The sequence below is a fragment of the Cricetulus griseus genome, chromosome 7 (assembly GCF_003668045.3).
Source record: "Cricetulus griseus strain 17A/GY chromosome 7, alternate assembly CriGri-PICRH-1.0, whole genome shotgun sequence".
Taxonomy (NCBI): Eukaryota; Metazoa; Chordata; class Mammalia; order Rodentia; family Cricetidae; genus Cricetulus; species Cricetulus griseus.
In genome coordinates, this window is record NC_048600.1 from 85,089,774 (window position 1) to 85,109,140 (window position 19,367).

Here is a 19,367-nt window from a genome sequence, read left to right on the forward strand (position 1 = left end):
GACGCCTTTCCCCTCCTCTCCTCATCCTCTTCCTGTTCTATAACCTTCACTCTGCTACTTTTAAGTTATTTATTTTCCACATGGGCTCTTACTGTGTTCAGATCAGTGTCAATGTAAAAAACTCCAGGTAACTGGTGTATTCCTGCTTATTTAAAGAGTCATGGCCTATGTAATTAGAGTGGCTGTTTTTTCTCCCAGTTTTGAAATTCTCAGGGCAGGAACTGTGTTTCTCCTCTTGTGATTGATTGGCAGAGCCTGATACAAAATCAGTCCTTAATGAGTCATCCAGAGTGGAGAGAGACACATATTGATACCGAATAACCACTTCTGCACAGTGCTGGGGGCCCCTGGAAGGGGAAGTCTACATTGCTGCTGAGATTGGAGAGAAGTTAGTAAGACTTCAAGCTCAGTGCCAGAGACATGCTGCCTTCATTGACACATACAAGGAAGTGATCTGGCCAGGGAAAATATAGGGATGCTCATACATATGCCACCTGAGCTGATGGTGGGAAGACCTCAGGGCCGAGGTCATTGTCATGCAGATAGGGGAAAGTGCCTGCAGGAGCTGAATGAGCAGAGAGAGATCACAGAAAGAAATCACATTAAGAGAGAGGATCAGTGAATGTGGGCTATTTGAATCTTGTGAAGGATGAAGAAGATTTGAATCAGAAGAGCAGGTGGTGTCCTCACCCAGGCCTAGGAAGATATAAAAGCTCATGGTCCCTTGCATAGTCAGGTACACACAGGCAAGTAGAGAAAGATGGTCAGATCCAGCAGTTAGATGTCACTGATGACCTGTACCCTGCTGCCCTGGATCCAGCTAAGAGTGCTGCTGGTGCTGAGAACATGGGATCCACAGATACTCACAGAACTATCCTGTGCGCCTTCGAGATTTTTCTCTGCTGTCCACCTGCATTCATCTGAAGCCTCTTCATATGGTGGCAGAACTTAATGCAGAAAGTGACCACCATGAGGTCCACATCTGTCTGGACCACCATGTACTTCACTCCTGTCTGGAACACTGGGTGCCCCGAATCCACTGGGGTATGCACCCTTGTTTCTTGAAAATTGTTCATCACTTCTGCCACGAAATCTTTATCCTGCATCTCATACAGACAATGGAGTAAACCCAGAGAATATGATTGATGGTGTTGGGTTTCCTCCAGGATATACCCTCGCAGGTACAACCTTGTCTCCCAAGACAACCTACAGGCAAAGATCTTCTGCAATTTTCTCATTCCCTTTTCACTTAAAAGACCAAATAGAAAGCGCATAGTGGGTGCTTCAAACAGGTCATGACTTCCATAGCGTTTCTTCAGTGTTTGCACAATACTGTAGAATTCTGTATGACCACTTATCTTATTAAAACACAAGATGCAGGACATTGCTGCAAAGAACTCCTGGAGACACAAGTGGGTAAAGCTGTAGCATAGAGAACTGGGCTGCTTCTGAAGGATACCCATCTTTAAGAAAGTGGTAATGACATCATTATCTAACCCTTGGATCTGAAGTTCTATCTCACTAAACAGGGTCCTTCTTCTCCAGATCCCCTCTGCAGCCAGTGAGCAGAGCCTTTTGAGATGTGTCTCAAGGGCAAGACCTGGAAAAGTGAGGGAAAGGTATTTCAGAAATAGGGTTGTGGTGGTCTGTGAGGTCAGTGAGAGGTCTCTTCCCTGTTTCATCATCTGTTTCAGGCAAGTGCAGACCAACCAGGACAACCAGGGTACCACACACAGTGTTGACAGCATTGGGTTTGCTTTAACCAATCTAAAAACTGTAGAGGCTTGTTTTTTCTCTGCAAAATATTTGTAGATATATTTCTTCCGTCCAGACTTGGAGAAACCCAGGACTTCTACCAAACAAGGCTGCCTGAAAGAAGGAACGAGCTTCTTCAGATCTGTGGTCCGAGCTGTGAGCAACAAGGAAGCCCCAGGCAGGACAGATTTCCCCAGCAAACTGCCCAGCAGTGTGTGCACTTGCTGTTGTTGGCTCCAATGTAGACATAATTCGGGATTCTTCTCTTTCAAACGCCATACTGGCTCATCTATGCTATCCAGGATAAAGAGCAGCTTCTCAGGATGAGATAGGATCTGCCTGATGGGAGCTGAGGACACAGCCTGGTCTTTGGCTATGAGTTCAGCCAGACTCAGCTGCTTGTACTGGGCCAGCTCTCTGCAGTTGAAGTAGAAGACATGCTGGAAGCGATCCCTGTAGAGCTGGCCTTCCCCCCATGCTCTCCTCACCTGCCTGGCCAGTGTTGACTTCCCAATTCCAGCAGCTCCCTCTAATATAACTAATTGAGGCTCTTCCTGAGTATCTTGGTTTGGGTTAAATAAGTCTTGAATCTCAATCAGATATCTTCTCTCTTCTCCTTTAGTTTCATGCAAGCTTTTTCTGTTCAAGGTCTTCCAGCCTCCTGGGCAAGGTTTTGGTAAAAGTAATAGTTGTGTGAAATTCTGCAGGGAATCCTCCATTTTCCAGGACTCAGTGTTATACAGATTCTCTCTTCCTTCATTGTGACATATTTCTGAAAAAAATCATAAATTAGGGAAGAAAGATGGAGTTTAAGTGAACTCATTAGTGCTTGTTGTTTTTCTTTCATTCTTTACTTCCTTCCTCTCTTCTTTCTACCCTTCAACAGCTGGATGAATTTAGGCATCTGTCTAAGCTGTCCAACATACTGGCTGAGGGGGTCTCAATGCAATGAATGTGAGCTTAGAGTAGAAGAATCTACTTCAAGTCTTCACTTGTCTAATTCACACTTCAGATATTTATAGATGTCTTACTCTGTGCCAGAGCAGCTCTTTGGATTGAGAATAAAGGGTGAGTTCACAAATGCAATTCTGTCCTCATGAAGTCTACAGGATGATCAGCTAGAATCGCTGAGCTTTTCCATCTGTAATTTGAGGGCTGTAGTCATGGAGGTCTTGGAGTACTAGGGGAGATTACAGTGGAGTCACTGTCTGCTCCTGACAGATTCCATTGGTCTCCACCATTGCAGTCCCGATAACACCATTCTGTAAGTCCTGAGATTCTGGGCCTGAAGGGATGGTTTTGGGATGCCTTAGAGGTCATGTTTCAAGACATAGAGTTAGTCCCCTGTCCTCAAGCCTGGCAACCCCAGGCATATTTTTTACTGTCTTCCAGATGTCATCAGTAACAACAATACTTGTTAGTGGCTACTGTCTGGATGTCTTTAGTGTCCACTGAAACTCATGTTGAAAGTCATTTGCTAGTGTAGCAGTTTGGGGAAAATGGTCTAGCGTGGGTGTTTGATGTCATGAGGAAAGGCCTCTTATTAATTGATCAATACTTTTCTTTTAGCAATGGGCTAGCTGTTGTTGGAAAGGGTTCCCTTTTTCTCCTGAAGGAACCTGCTTGCCTGAATACTTTTTTCTTAATTAGAGCAGTTATAGTCTTTAATCTTGGACTTCCATACTCCAGAACTATAATTAAACATATAAGCTTTAAAAACACACAAAAAATCTAACCAACTAACCAACCACAGAAAAACATACTAAGAATGGTCCTATAGTTCTGTAATTCATTACTCAGAAGAGAGGAACAGAAGAACAAGAAGCTCAGGGTCAGCTTTTCCATATTCTGAGTTTGGAAACACCCTAGGCTACAATCAGTCAGTCAAACAAACAAGACTAACAAAAGTTTTCCAGTCTCTATTTCCTGTCCTGGCAATGGAAAGCAAACTAACACATTTGCTCTTGATATAACCTACTCCACCATACACCACAGCACACTTTGCTGGCTTCCTACCTGACTTACTCCCTCTTCCTTCAATCAGTGCCTCTGAGGAGTCTTCTCTCCAGTTTTGTATCTGAATACAAACCTCATCTCATCGTCTTCTTTGGAAGTAGCTCAGAATAAAACAGATGCCCCACGGACGAGAATGGAAGTTCATCCCTCAGCACCTGCCAGTTGCCAAAAGTACAACATAGCTGCCTGTACTCCCTTGGCCAAGGTGCTGGAGAAAATTTGGTGAGAGCACAGAGTATGGCATCTGTTCATAAAATTAGCCCTTAAGAGACTGGCTTCAGGGGCCAAATTGTCTCTGAAATCAGGATCTATAGATCTGCTCTCATTGTCTTCTGTAGGACAACATCTAACATCTCCCGAGTGCCGTAGGCTGCCCACTCATATCTGTGACCAAGGTCTGCCTGGCTCAGGCCATTTCTTCCCAAGGTGTCAAGAGAGGGCTCAGCTCTTCCTAAGGTGTGCTGTCCAAGGTCTTCCAGCTGGGATGTAACTATTACCATGCACACATCTAAATCCTCTTCAGATTTGTCACACTGTAGAGCACCTGGGGCAGCAAGTTAATGAGTTTGACAAAAAAGCACGTGGACTAGATTTGGATGCCAAGAACGCCTGTACATGCTGCATTTGCATTGTGGCCCCTGCTATTCCATGCTCAGAAAGTTGAGTCAGGGGATCCACAGAGCAGGGTGGTTAGCTACTTGCTTTATGGACAAGCTCTGGGAATGGATGAGACTCTGAGCCTCAATGAATGTCTGAGAGCAGCTAAGGAAGATTCCAGATATCAATTTAGAGTGCACACAAGCACACACAGTATAGCCCCTATATATGTATGTTCCAACATGCAAAGATGCACACATATATGTATGCATATCAAACATGTACACATAGAAAGATGAAAAGGCCAATAAAATTCCACAGAAAATGGACAGAAATGGAACATATTCTACTTACTGAGGTAATCATGCCCAGAGAGACAGATGCTATATTTTGCTGTCATAAGTGGATCATATGCCATATGATCATATATTATGTATATAATCCATTGATTTTGACTAGTATGTTTAATTTGTTATTTTTAAAAAAGATTTTTTAGGTTAAATTTGAGAATTTTCTCTCCATACCATATTTACATCATTTCCACCATTCTTAGTCTCCCTTCCAACTCCTCCTGTGTCCCCTCTTCCATTTCAAACATTTTCTTCTTTAATGATCATTATATCCATACATAATATATACAAACATACATATATACATGCACACACACACACACACACACACACACACACACACACACACACTGTGCCGAGTCTATTTAGTGTTGCTGTTACATATTTAATGTTGACCACTTGGGGCTAGATAACCTACGAGGGACTCATCTCTGGAGAAGACTGAGTCTCCCTCTCTCTGCAACCATTAATTGCCTACAGCTTTTCATCTAGAGATGGGACCATGTGAGACTTATTTGGAGTGTCTGTAGAGGTTAGGAAACTATAATGAATCCAAGTGAGGGGGAGTCTAAAAGGCCTTAAGGGGTGCAGATAGAGTGGAAGCATTGTAAAATTGTTTAAGTTAGGTTTAAGTGGTGCAAGGTTGAAGTGAGGATAGATATTGTGTGACAGGGGAGAAGATTGGGTGGCCTTGGGCAAATCACAACTAACAATGTGTGATAGATCCTATGGAAACACACCACTTTGTAAGCTAACTAAAATATAAATTAGATAAATGTAGGCTACTGAGTAATGGATGCACTGTGCTTTCCTCCAGTGACATGAGTTATTAAAGAGAAATTCCAGTGCCAAACATGGAGTACCTCCTAAGAGTTACTCATCAGGGAGAATGCAGAGACTCAAAAACAGCAAAGCCCATTGCAGTCGCACTGTCTACCAGAACTACAGTAAAGACCCTCTTGCTGAAGACACCACATATTTTTCTTCCAGGACTTAGAGACTCCAAGATGGAACAGGTATGAAACTTCTTCCATACTGGGTAACTTTCACAGACTAGCAGGTGCTATGTGGACACTGGGGAAGAAAACCATCAATGATATTACCTGATGGTGACCCTAAATTCGGCAATATTGACCTGCCAAATGAGACGAGCTCACAGTTACAATAATGACATATAAGTCATAGGGTAACCATCTGCCTTCTTATTAGATTTGAGTTATTCCTGATTATATTTGAATTTCACAGGAGTGTATTAACACCTGTAAACTTGGTCTAAAACCCAAACTCAGGAGGTTATAAGTCCTAGGGAAAGACCTATTGCTATTTGGCTACATGGGTATATTGTTAAACTGCCTTCTGAATGTTTATGCTTATACCCATAGATTAATGTTTCTCTAAACTGTAGGCATTTGGTTTTATTCAGGTCTGTGGAAGAAATAATGTCACTCAAGGGTGAATTTTGTCTTAGAAGTTGCAGGAGGGTGGGTCAGCATATGGTGTATTGACTACCATTCAAGACCTTTTTTTTTTTTTAAAAAAAAAAGTTGTTATGCAATTTACACTTTAGCAAGTCAATTTTGTCATACCAAAACCTCTTGTCTGAAGCTCCCCTAAGGAAACAGTCCAAAGCAATTCTCAGTCATATCATATCTTGGGTTTCCTAGCGCTCTAACCAAGTTTTGCAGAGACTTTGAACTCTTTAGGAAGACATCAGGCAAGATTCAAACACTTCAAACTGAAGGTAGATATTTCAGAAGATAACAGCCACAAAAGGCAGTTCAATGCCCATGTGCTAACATTCTGTAATTGAAGCCAGCTTCAATGCTATGTTGGATTTCCCTCTACATTCAATCTTGGTCAGAGAAGCTTCTCTCTGCAGTGGGCCACAATTAATGTAGAGACTCATAGTCAAAATCCTTATTAAGTGTCTGTTGTGTGCTTGGCTCTAGGTGGGATATCTATGTGGGTTCATGAAGTCTCTGGGAACATTGCAAAACATGTGACAGTAAGAATGAATGAGCCGTAGGACAGGAAAGAGTGCTGTAATATGTGTTTTTCTTGATGTTACATGACAGTTGTGCTCATACACTCACTACAGATATAGCTGCTTGTGCATGACTTGCACAACCCAACAAAGTCAGCCATTATTCTATCAGGCAGCACTAATTGGATTCAGAGGTTTTAAGAACAACAGGAAAAACCAAACAAATCAACAATGACAACATCAAAACAAAAACAGAAAGGACATGAAAATGGGAGCTAGTAGTTGGGAGGGTGTCTGGGGAAATGAGTAGAATGGATTTTGGAGTGAATATTATCAACATTACAAACATTACAAACAAATAAATAAAAGTATTCTAGACCTGTACTCCCAGCCACAGCATCCCTCCACTCTGCTCACTCCACAGCTGCTTGCCAGGGATGCTGATTTTCTGGCCCTCTCTCTCCACTGGCACTGGGGACCACAATGAACATATTAACTTATCCTGGTGTGGGAGAGAGAGGGGGGGAGAGAGAGACAGAGACAGAGACATGCAGAGAGAGGGAGAGGGAGAGAGAGAGAGAGAGAGAGAGAGAGAGAGAGAGAGAGAGAGAGAGAGAGTCAGAGTCGACTGTACTCTCTGGAGCACTGCCCTCCCAATACTGCTAGGCCTGCAGTTGCTTCCCAGGGACCATGACCTTTTCCTAGTACCTCTTCCTTCCTTTGGGACTCTCTAGATCACAGACCCTTCTCCACCTGGAACCTTATAGCCCAGTTATGTGGCACACAGCCACAGATATGTTACAGTCGCTGTGGAATATTATTTTAAGATTCCTTATGTTTGTTTTGATTGTTTATGGCCAATAGCAAGGCAGGAAAAGGATAGGTAGGAAAGGCAGGCAGAAAGAATAAACAGGAGGAGAAATCTGGAATTAAAAGATTGAGGAGTAAGAGAAGGCAGAGGACTCAAGGGGCCAGCCACCCAACTACACAGCCAGAAACAGGCTAAGAAAGAAAGAAAATACACAAAAATAGAAAAAGGTAAAAGCCCAGAGGCAAAAGATGGATGGGTTAATTTAAGAAAACCTTGCAAGAAATAAGCCAAGCTAAGACCAAACATTCATAAGAAAGTATAATGTAGCAGTCTTGCAGTGAACTTGAAACAGGGCCATATCACCTTGTATGTGGTCTCAGGCTGATGGAAGGGGAAAGTAGGAAGCTTGAGGAATGCCTTTTCTTTGAGTGGTCCTTTCTGGTGGGTCAGCTGATCCAGTAGGAAGGGCAGAGAAACACTCCTGCTTGTATTTTTCTGTGTAATTGTTCCCCATACACACCCATTTATCATTTATCTTGGGTCTAGTGAAATAATTATATCCTTGCCTTCATGTAGTAACATCAATAGTACTAATGGCATCTGTTCTCTAATAAAAGGACAGCTTGATGGATTAGGAAAAGAAATCTGTCTTTCTGGGTGCCTTTAATTACTCATCTTGGTTTTAAAGAAAGGCAGCACCTTAAGAGAAAGGATGGAAACTATTCCTAGCAAATGGGACCAGGAAGTGAGCAGATGCTGCTGTCTTAGTACCTGACAAAATAAACTTTAGGCTGAAAGGAATCAAGAGAGATAAATAGGACACTCTAATCAAGGGAATAATTAGGCAAGAAGACATTACAATCCTAAAAATATGTGCACCAAACTGTGGTTCACCCAATTTTGTAAAATGAGTAGTACTGCAATGAAAATGCAGACTAACATCAACCTAAGAATATCAGGACATTCATATTCCACTTTTCTAACACACAGCTCATTGGACTAAAAAATTAACAGAGAAACATCCCAATTAAATGACATTGTACAACAAATGTACTTGTCAGACATCTACAGAATATTCCACCAAAACAGCAAAGAAGAATATATTTCCTAGTCAGCAGCCCAAGGAAGTTTCTCTAAAATAAACCACATCCTGGGACACAAGCAAATCGCAACCAATTCAGAAAAGTTGAAATACTGTCTGACAATAATGAAATAAAACTTAAAATCAATAGAAAATAAATCTGTAGTAAATATATAAACTCATAGCGATTAAACTACTCATTACTGAACAATGAATACAATAAGGAAAAAATAAGAAAGAAATAAGAAAAATTTTGTAAGTAAATGAAAATGAAAACAAAACACCAAAATATTAGATAACCTCTGGGATGAGTTAAAAGCAGTCCTATATGGGAAATTTATAGGTTTAAGTACCTACATTACATATGAGAAATAACACAGATATATGACTTAATGAGGAGGCTTAAGAGTTTGAAAAACAGGAGCAAACCAACCCCAAATCCAGTAGATGTCAAGAAATAATAAAAGAACAGGCAGAAGTTAATGAAATAGAAACAAGGAAAACAATACATAGACTCGATGAATCCAAGAGCTGGTTCTTTGATACAATAAAGAAGCTGGATAGACACTTGGCCCAGCTAACCAAAAGCAGAAAAGAGAGAGGATCCAAAAGTATAGAATCAGAAATGAAAAAGAAAACATTATAACAAACACTAAAAAATTCAGAATTTAGTTGGGAAAAATAAAAGAAATGCATAAAATTCTGGATTCATCCAAATCCCCAGACAAATAGCAAATAAGGAGATTGAGACAGTTATAAAAAGCCTTCTGACTAAAATCAGGAATTAAGAGATGGATTTACAGCAAAATTCTACAAAATTCTCAAATAAGATCTAAAATAACCCTTCTAAAGTTATTTAAAAGCAAGCAAACAAACAAAAAATCATCCCCCCAGAAATAGGAGTACTTCAAAATCCTTCTAAGAAGCCATTACAACTCTAAAATGAAAACCAGATAAACACACACACACACCAGACAAATGAAAACCTCTCAAAAACTACATGCCTATTTCCCTAATGAACATAGATGAAAAAATTCTTAACAAACATATATGGTTATTGGAAAGAAAATGGTCAACATTGGGGATGGCACAATTAGGAGGTGTGCCTTTGCTGGAGTAGGAGTGGTATTCTTGGAGGAAGTGTGTTACTGTGAAGGGGGGTTTTAAGGTCTCTTTTGCTCAAGCTATGTCCATGTGAACCTAGACTCCTTCTACTGCCTGCAGATCAAGACGTAGAACTCTCAACTCATTTTCCTCATGTCTGACTGCACACCGGCATGTCCCACCATGATGATAATGGACTAAACCTCTGAAACTGTAAGTCAGCCCCAATTAAATTTTTTCTTTATAGTGTCTCTTCACAGTAGTAGAAACCCTAAGACAATATGTAAACTAATCAAGATGATAACTCATATAAATGGGCCTAAAGAAGAAATTACATGATATCTCAGTAGATGCAGAAAAAACTTTTGAGAAAAACAAAGAATTCTTTCATGAGAAAAGTTGTAGAGAGAATAGGATCAGGAGACCTATACTTCAACATAATGAATACTCTTTACAATAAACACAAAAGTAACACTTTCCTAAATTCAGAAAGACCTCAAAGTAATCCATTTAAAATCGCGAATGAGACATGGTTGCCCACTATTCCCACTCCTTTTCTTCATTTAAAATTTCTTTTTCAGTCTTAGTTCCACCCACACCCACCCACCCACACAAAGGTAAGTTTGGGCCTTTATTCAGTCCACCTTCCTCTCACCCTGCTTGGAGTTTCCTGACCCAGAGACTGTGTGCATAGTAGACCAGCCTTGGCAGGCCAAACAATCCAGAGTCTGCCAACATTGCAGTCTTAGCCCTGTCTACACTCACCAGGAGAGGGAGAGACCCCACCTGCACCTACTGGAAGATGGGATGGCAAGACAACATTATAAGAACACATTCAATAACAGAAAGACTAATATGATGCCACCAGAATCTAGGGACTCTACACCAGCAAGACCTGAACATCTCAACACAGATAAAGCAGAAGAGAATGACCTTAAAAACAACTTTATGAAGATGATAGAGACCCTTAAAGAGTAAATGAGAAAATCCCTTAAAGAAATGGAGGAAAAATGCAAGAAATGGAGGAAAAGACAAACAAAATTTGCAAGAAATAAACAAATCTCTTATAGAAGCAAGGAAAGCCAAGGAAAAACAACCAAACAAGTGAAGGAAACAATTTAAATAGTTCAAGGCTTGAAAGCTGAAATAAAGACAATAAAGAAAACACAGAATGAACAAATGTTGGAAATAGAAAAGCTGGGTAATGATCAGGAACTACAGATGCAAGCATAACCAACAGAAAACAAGAGATGGAAGAGAGAATCTTAGGTGTTGAAGATACACTAGGAGAAATAAATTCATCCACCAAAGAAAATCTTAAGTCCAACAAACCCCTACCACAAAATATTCAGGAAATATGGGACACCATGAAAAGGCCAAACCTAAGAATAATAAGTATAGAATAAGATGAAGAAACTCAGCTCAAAGGCTCAGAAATGATATTCAACAAAATTATAGAAGAAAGCTTTCCCAACCTAGAGAAAGACATGCCTATGAAAGTACAAGAAGCCTACAGAACACCAAATAGAGTCACACTGAACCTCTTAGAAGAGAAAAATAGAAGGCAACCTGGAACACACACACACACACACACACACACCACACACACACACACACACACACAGAGAGAGGAGAGAGAGAGAGAGAAGAGAGAGATGAGAGAGAGATACAGAGATACACACACACACACACAGAGAGAGAGAGAGAGAGAGAGGGAGAGAGAGAGAGAGAGAGAGATACAGAGAGATGCCTGGCTCTATTTGACCAATGTTTGCCAACCTCAGCTGGCCACATGTTTTTGTAAGCTAAAAATAATAGAAACAATAGTTATGCATGTAAGCAGTCAGATAAAATCAGAAGAACATTTCATGTCAGGAAAGTATATGGCATTCAAAACTTAGTGTTTAGTGTCAGAGTACTGACCATGAAGGAAAGGAGGAAATCTGAAGGGAGGTGAGGTAATAAGAAAGTCTAACAGAGCATGTGTGTCATGAAAAGAGGGAGGCCATCTGGGGAGGAAGAGGCCGGAAGAGAGGGAGCAGAGAACAGATAGCAAGGGAAAAATAAGAACAATTGTTGCTGAGGCATATATACCAAAATGCCACGGAGCCCGTCTCTGGATGCTATCAAAACAGTGAAAGAAATAGCATGGCATTTTAGCCACAGCAAAACACCAAAATAAAACAAATAGTAATGTCCAAAATCTCAGGATGGAGCACAGTTGGATCAGAGCTTGGCCATTTGCTGTTCTGTCTTTGAGTCTGTGTCAGCAGAGCTGTACAGGTGTGACAGAGACCCACAAATCCTACAGAATTAGCCATCATGCCCTTTACTCAGAGTTTCCCACCTTTTCTCTTGATATGTCACAAAGCATGCCATGTGGACTGAGCATTTACTCTGAAGCTGTTGTTGGATGTTACATTATTTAAGTTCTGAGATAAGACACACTATTGGGAATTAGAATGAATGAAAAGTACCTTTCTCTTCAATTGTTCTTTCTCTGCTGTTGATAACAGCTAATGCAGAACCCATTTTCCCATCACCCTGCCTGCCAGGATCCTCTACTCCAATGAGCTGCATAGTTACAGCAACTCTTTAGTCCTCATAGTTTCATACTTGCTATTTCCATTCCTAAGGTTATTGTAATTCACAGATGTTATTGAATTTCAATGTTCCTGTTAGATGCCTCAAGTTCTTCCTATTTTTCTCTCTTTCTGTTCAGAATGGGGAATGTTGAGACTGATTAAGTCAGTTGATGTACTTTAAGCCTGGGTCATATTTTAAGGTCCTGTATTCTACAAGCTTACTGCAAGCTGGCAGTAGAAAGAATGTTTTTTTTTTGAGTGTAGCTCAGCTTGCAAAGGTGGCATCTTCTATGGCAGAGAGGCAGTATTGCTCAAGATCACACCCTTGACACTCACAGCCTGTACTTCACTGGCTTAGCGTGACTGCTATCATTTCCCTAATGTTAGAGAGAGGGAGACAGAGGTGTGAAGTGTGTGAATTGTGACAATGAAGGCTGAATATAGTTCTACTGAACATCTTCACTTCTCTAAGCCTTGTTCTTCTTGTCCCCAAAGTGGCACAGTAGCAGTCTCCCTCTCTGAAGTGTCTGTGGGATTTAAGTACAAGTGAGATTCCAGTGAAGCCCTTGGTACAGGGGGCTGACATGATTGGGTGCTCAGCAAACACCTGATGACCCTGTGACCAATAGGAATTGAGTGATGAGGGGTCCTGTGCTAATGGATTTTACTTTCTGCCATTTTCCAGAAAGCCAACTGTGTTCTTGTGCTGGAGAAGAGATTGCCCATAATTCCAAGGGCCTCCTGGAAGCAGTGCTGAGCTCAACAGGGCAGGATCTGTAGGGCTCCCCACAGCCAGGGTGCTATGCTGGCACTTTACGTTAGGGGACTGTATTTTTGCTTCATCTTAAGAAGTTTATGTCACATTCATACAATAAGGACATCTGTTCTACCATATTCATAGCAGCATTATTTGTAATAGCCAGGAACTTGAAGCAGCCTAGATGCCCCTCAACCGAAGAATGGATAGAGAAATTGTGGTACATTTACACAATGGAGTACTACTCAGCTGAAAAAAACAATGGAATCAGAAAATGGATGGAACTCAAAGAAACCATTTTGAGCAAGGTAATCCAATCACAAAAAGACAAACATGATATGTACTCACTCATATGTGGACCTGCTTTATGATACATAGTAGTGACCGTGCTTTACCAGAGCTGTTTTTAATGATGTTGCTCAGAATGGTTTCCATCCAGATGATGATTGAGAAGCATTTAAAAAAAATGGTGCCAGGTACCACAAGAATAACAGAACTGTGTTGTTTTCTGGGATTTTGTTTTTTACTTTTTTTTGTTGTTGTTTTTTAAATGGAGTGTGCTGGATGTCTCTACAATTTTGTTCAAATGACTGAAGAACCTGGATAAGCTGTTGCTGCTATTGATGCACAACATACTGCTATTATTGGTCTTTTTATATAAATATAAATATATGTATATACATACATAATTTGAATTTTTGGAAGCTTTAGCTGTGCTGTCAACTTTGGAAAAAAAAGTATCCCAGTTAACCATGGTGAGTTGGCATTGTACAGAAATTAACAGAAATATTGGTCTAGAAATGTTGAACTTAATTTTTTCCATTTATACAGAGGTAACACACTGTATTAACTATGTAAGGTCTTATCTACATGGGTTTGATTACAAAAACTAATAAAACATACTCTAAATTAAAAAAAAGAAGCTCATGTCACCTGAGCAGTGAGAATAGACTTTCATCTGGAGACCACCTCATCCCAGGAGCTTCCTGATGGCTGTGCTGTGGGTTGGGAGGGGGTTTCCAGCCCTCAGACATCCCAACTGATGTTGGAAGATTGGGGAACTCTTGGCTTGGAAACTCAAGGTCTATGTGTGTGGCTGTAAAAGTATGGTGAAGGTGTGAGTGGGTCTCTCTCAGTGAGAAATGACAGGAAGCAAACAATACTTCCCCAACACCCACTTTGCTTCAGACACTTACATTTTGAACTCTCTCTATGATCCTGTGAGATGGCATGATGGCTAGCATTGTCAATGTCACAGAAACAAAGTGCCTAGCAGAAATGTCCCTGGGAGGATTGTGAGGGATAGGTTAGGGTAAGTGAGGTGGGAAGGCCCACCCTAATTATAGGTGGCACCATGCCAAGGGCTGGAGTCCTGGACAAATATAAAGAAAGAGTGAGCTGAGAAACAGCATTAATCTCTTTTTGTTTCACAATTAAACACAATGGGACAGCTGTCTCAGTCTCTTGTAGGTATTGAATTTCAGCCATAAATGACTAAATTATCAATCAGTGGAAAATAACCCCTTTATATTTTAAATTGGTTTTGTCACACTAATATGATAATTAACTGATATCCTTGGCTTAATAAATTTTAATGAGATACATCATGCAGTTCAGGTTGTTCTTGATCTCAGGCTCCTACAGTGTAATGTTTGATAGGTAGACTGGGCACTGAAGGGAGCGAGAAGACCCATGAGGATGTAGGGTTTTCACAGAGCAGCAAGGGTTGAATGAGGAAGAACTAATTTCCCAGGCTCCCATGGAACTAGATTCCAGTCCTGCTTCTGTCTCTAGTGTTGTGAGCTAGGAGAAGTTAACTCCTTTCCTTAGACCCTGTGCAATGGAGAGAGGTCACTACTTTGATGCCTGAGAGGAGGAAGAGTCAGGGTGTGGTCTGTGTATGCTGAGCAAGGAAGTCAGCAGGAGAAACTGTATGAAGCTGAGGCAGGAGCCTACCCTTTACTCAGGAACCATCTGAAGAGAAGAGACCTTTTTGGAACTTCAGGGACCACATGAACCCTGGGATTTTAAACCACATTAATATTATGAGCTGAACTCTGGTGTCAGTTGGGCTAGGCTCACTGCTGACACCATGTGTTCCAGGTTTCCCCTATATCAAATGCACCTTCAGCACTGCAGAGCCCAAAGCAAGCATTCCTAGTCAGTGACTCTTAGCATTCCCCCACGGCTCCTCTGAGCTTCCTGGTTAGTTGCCTATCCCAGGTCACACACAGGGGAGGGTCACCTGTGAAGAAACATCACCTACGTGGACTAGATGTCCCACCCAAAACTCTTAGCTCAGCTTACCTTTGTTTTTGAATCCAGGCTCCTCACGTTTCCTATTAATAAGCTTCTTATGGAAAGTCAGAATATGTGTCCAAAGTCTATGACTTGGACTCAGTTCTTGGGAGGGGCCTTGATAGACAGGGGAATCTATATAGGGTGTGCTTGTTGAATAAGGAAATGATGAAGAATGACCTATGGGAAGAGACAGTGGTTGTATTATTGTCAGAGAAACAGCAGTAGGAGTCAGGGTAACAATGTTGGAGTCTTACCTGCTTATCCTTATACCCTTCTCCACAATCTCATAGTGAAAATGATGTTCTTACATCTGCTTCACTGGGGCCATGATGTTCACACACCTTTGCTGGTCTACTCTAGTTCTATATGTGAATCTCCATTCCTCTCTGAGTCTCAGCTCCCTCAGGTGGGTCTCTTGACTGTCTGTTCAACAGGGATAGGTAGCATCTTATGTGTAGTTCAAAATTGCCTCTACCTCAGTTTCTTCCTGCATTAATTTCCCATATTCAAGGTTTGTAAAAATATTTCCAGTACCAGTCAGCAATCTTATTTTGAAGCCTTATGATTTTTTTTGGTGTTTAAGCTAAAATTTCAAGGTGAACATAGTGTCCATCAGATAACAATTCTGAGAAAGTTCTTGAGGACTCAAGTACATATTTCAAACAACAGCTGTCAGTTATTAAGTAGCATCCTTGGAAGGAAGGTGAGAATATTTAAAACACTGTTTTTATACACAATGAAATTTCAGCATGGACGTTCTGGATGGAGTGGAATTGTTTCAATAGAACAACTTGGAGGCTGGGAATAGTGAGGAAAAGAAATGAGAGAAGGAAACTGTTGATAGCATAGGTGGAACCTTTTTGGGGAGAGAGGGAAAGAAACTGGCGGTAGCATGGGAGGAATCTCTGTAGTGAGAGAGACATGAACATGAGGAGGACTCAGTGGGATTCACTGGGGTTGCCATTCAGCTGTACAGCAATCTGTGGAGAAGTTAGCAAAGTAAGGTATATAGAAAGGTATACTCCCAGAGAATAGCTAGAGGGGATGGTTTAAGTTAAGAAAAGTTGGCTGGACACAAGCCATGTTAAGGTCATGCTTTCATAAGTCAGAATAAGACTCTGGATTTATTTGGGAACTTGGTGGCAGGCCCACCAAAGAGCCAAACAGAAAAAACAAATAAAAAACAAAAACATATAACAGAGATTCTGACAAATGTCATGGGAGGCTGAATCACACATTTCAAGTAATTACTGATGGTTAGTAAGTGGCATCCTTGGGAGGAAAGTGAGAGTCTTTAAAACATAGTTTTGAATCACAATGAAATGTAATCATGGAAGTTCAGGTTGGTGTGGAATTGTTTTGAATGAAACAGTGGGGAAGTTGTGTGAGACATATGTCATCCCTTTTATAATGTCCTTAGATAAATGGCTTTATTCCTGTCACACAGTAAGTAAAATCAGTGTGACCATCAAAGGCAATGGACTTTGATTCTATAGTCAAGATTTTAATAGATTAATGTGGGGTAAAAGAATTAACTTTGAAGTTGAAGACAAGGATTAAGCAGGACTTTCACATTTTAGTAGCAGGTTGAAAGAAGTGTCTCTGATTTCCCATGGACTGAGTGTTCTAGATCCCAGCCCTGCATCTGTCTATGTGTCATGAGCATGGACAAGTTAACCTATCTCTCTAGGCCTTGTACACTGGAGAGAGGTGAATTCTTTCTTGCCTAAGAAGAGGAAGAGGCAAGGGTGTGTGTTGGGTATAATATTTTTGTATATTGTGATGATGTGGTTTTGACAAGGTGTTTTCTGATTGGTTTAATAAAGAGCTGAATGACCAGTACCTTGGCTGGAAAAGGTTAAGTGGGACTTCAGGGCAGAGAGGAAGAAGACATGAATCTAGGTGCAGGAGAGATGCCAGAGGACACAGGAACCAAATAGTAGGTGCGTGATGGAAAAGAGGTAAAAAGCCATGAGGCAAAACATAGATTAATATAAATGTGTTAATTTAAGGTATAAGACCTAGTAGGTCAAGCCTAAGTTATAGGCTGAGATTTTATAATTAATAATAAGTCTCTGTGTCTTTTTTGTGATTTCAAGGGCAAAAAAAAATCTGTCTACAGGTGTGGCCTGGGTAAGTGAGATGAAATAAGGGAAGTCAGTAGAAGAAAATGACTCAAGCTGAGGCAGGGGCCTACCCTCTTCTCATGGTCCATCTCAGGTAAAGAAACCTTCTTGGATCTCCAGGACCTCCATGACCACCCTTGCATCTTCAGTGCCCACTCATATTTGGAGATGAACTCTGGGTGCCAGTTGGGCTGACATTCATGGTTTCCAGTTTCTCCTTGTGTCAAATGCAACCTCAGCATTGCATAGCCCAGAGGGAACATTTCGTGTCTGTGACTCTTAGCCTTCCACCATGGCTTCTCTGCTTTTATTTAAGTCCCTTATTCAGGTCCCTATCCAGGTGGGAACCTGTATGTTGTGAAGAACCACTACCTAAGTGAACTCTAAGTTCCTTTCACACCTCTAATTTTAGCAAATATTTATTTCTGCATACAGACTGCTCAAGTTCCTATTTAACAAGTTTTTTTCTTTCAATCTGTGAGTGACTTGATATTCAAGGTGTAAGCCCAGTAGTTCTGGTGAGATGCTCTGGCCAAGGAATTTTATGTTAAGTTCTCCACCCCCCAACGATAGCCTGAAATGAAGAATAATGGGCTGTGGGAAAAAACAGTTGGGTGGTTGTCAGAAAGACAGAAGTAGGAGTCAGGGGAGCAAGCCTGGGGTTCTCTCTGCTCACACTTACAGCCTTCTTCACAGTCACATGGAAAGAATGATACTCTCAGAGTCCCTGCTGAGAAACGGTCCTGCTCTGGGACCATGGATCTCACACATCTGTCCTGTCTTTGCACTAGTCCTCAGTGGGAGTCTCTAGTCTTCTCTGTGAGCCTCAGCTCCCTCATATGGGGCTTGGAGCTTCTGTCCCACTGTGTTGCAAACTTTAATGACAGCAGCAGAAATTACATGGGCTTGCATTTAGAACACCTGAAGTTTTGTTGAATATTATAATGTTTAATATTTTTGTGGATTATCACTTTACTCCTACAGCCCAAGAAAATGATTTTTTACCCTCCTTCTGTTTCCCATATGGAACAAGGAGGCTGGGCGCTCAAGTGACTTGTCCAATGTGGTTGAGCCATGACTGGAGTCTGCCTCTCCACAGCTCTAAGGCCTGGGCTTGTGCCTTAAGTGTCACCAAGCTCTTCTTTTGGGAGTTGGCTTGAACCAGGTGTTCACCCCTCTTAGAGCCATTCTGACTGCCAGCCACACCCCACTACTGTACCTTCAGAGTGCTCATTCCCAGAGCCTGAGGATGCACTCTTGTAAAAGAGGGTGGGGTGCTAAGATTCAATTAGGGGTTTCTGCATGCCTCCTGGGTCCAGACTCTCCAAGGCCTGTGAATCTTTTTGATAAGAGGATAACATGTCCATGGAAACCCTGGCAGGAGGGTTCAGAGGTGATGAAGGGGTCACAGTAGTGGTGGGCTGGGGCTTTGGTGTACTTACTTAGCTTCAAGTCCTTTTCTTCCTTGGCCTTGATCCTCTGCAGCATCAGGTCCAACGGCTTCTTCATGAAATGGTTGGGGTCCAAGACCTGCTGACACTCATACAGAGCTCCCTTAGTGTCACCCACCTTCTTGGACTGAGCTTCTTCCATGGTGACAGAGTCCCCAGATGATGCTTGGCTGTGTAGGCCACACTGGTCCTGCTTCACTTCTCCCTTCTGTTGTTGCTCCAAACAGGAGGCCAGTGAATTTTTGTCTGTGTCAGCCATTTCTGCTCTGGGCAATGGTGTTTGATCAGAATTGATGGAGGAGAGTTGGAAATAAAGAAAGGGCAGAGCAACGTCTATAGGGACAGATTGTCCTGTGTTCAGAACACCTAAAGGACTCAGGTCTCTCCTGGGGATGGAGGCTGTGTGTCCATGTGCAGGGTCTTGGACTTCACAGGGCAGAAGAGGGAAT

At 41.5% G+C, this 19,367-nt stretch overlaps 1 protein-coding gene across 1 annotated transcript in view; it reads right to left on the bottom strand.

Annotated features, from left to right (window-relative positions):
- LOC100758136 (NACHT, LRR and PYD domains-containing protein 1a) overlaps positions 1-19,177 on the bottom strand; it is a 55,261-nt gene extending 36,084 nt beyond the window's left edge. Inside the window, exons 1-2 of the mRNA XM_035448127.1 lie at positions 18,910-19,177; positions 868-2,509 (exon numbers count right to left, since the gene is read on the bottom strand). Of these exons, the coding sequence (XP_035304018.1) occupies positions 868-2,509; positions 18,910-19,177 (1,910 nt within the window). The remainder of the gene's footprint in view (positions 1-867; positions 2,510-18,909) is intronic.
- Positions 19,178-19,367: the final 190 nt, after the last annotated feature.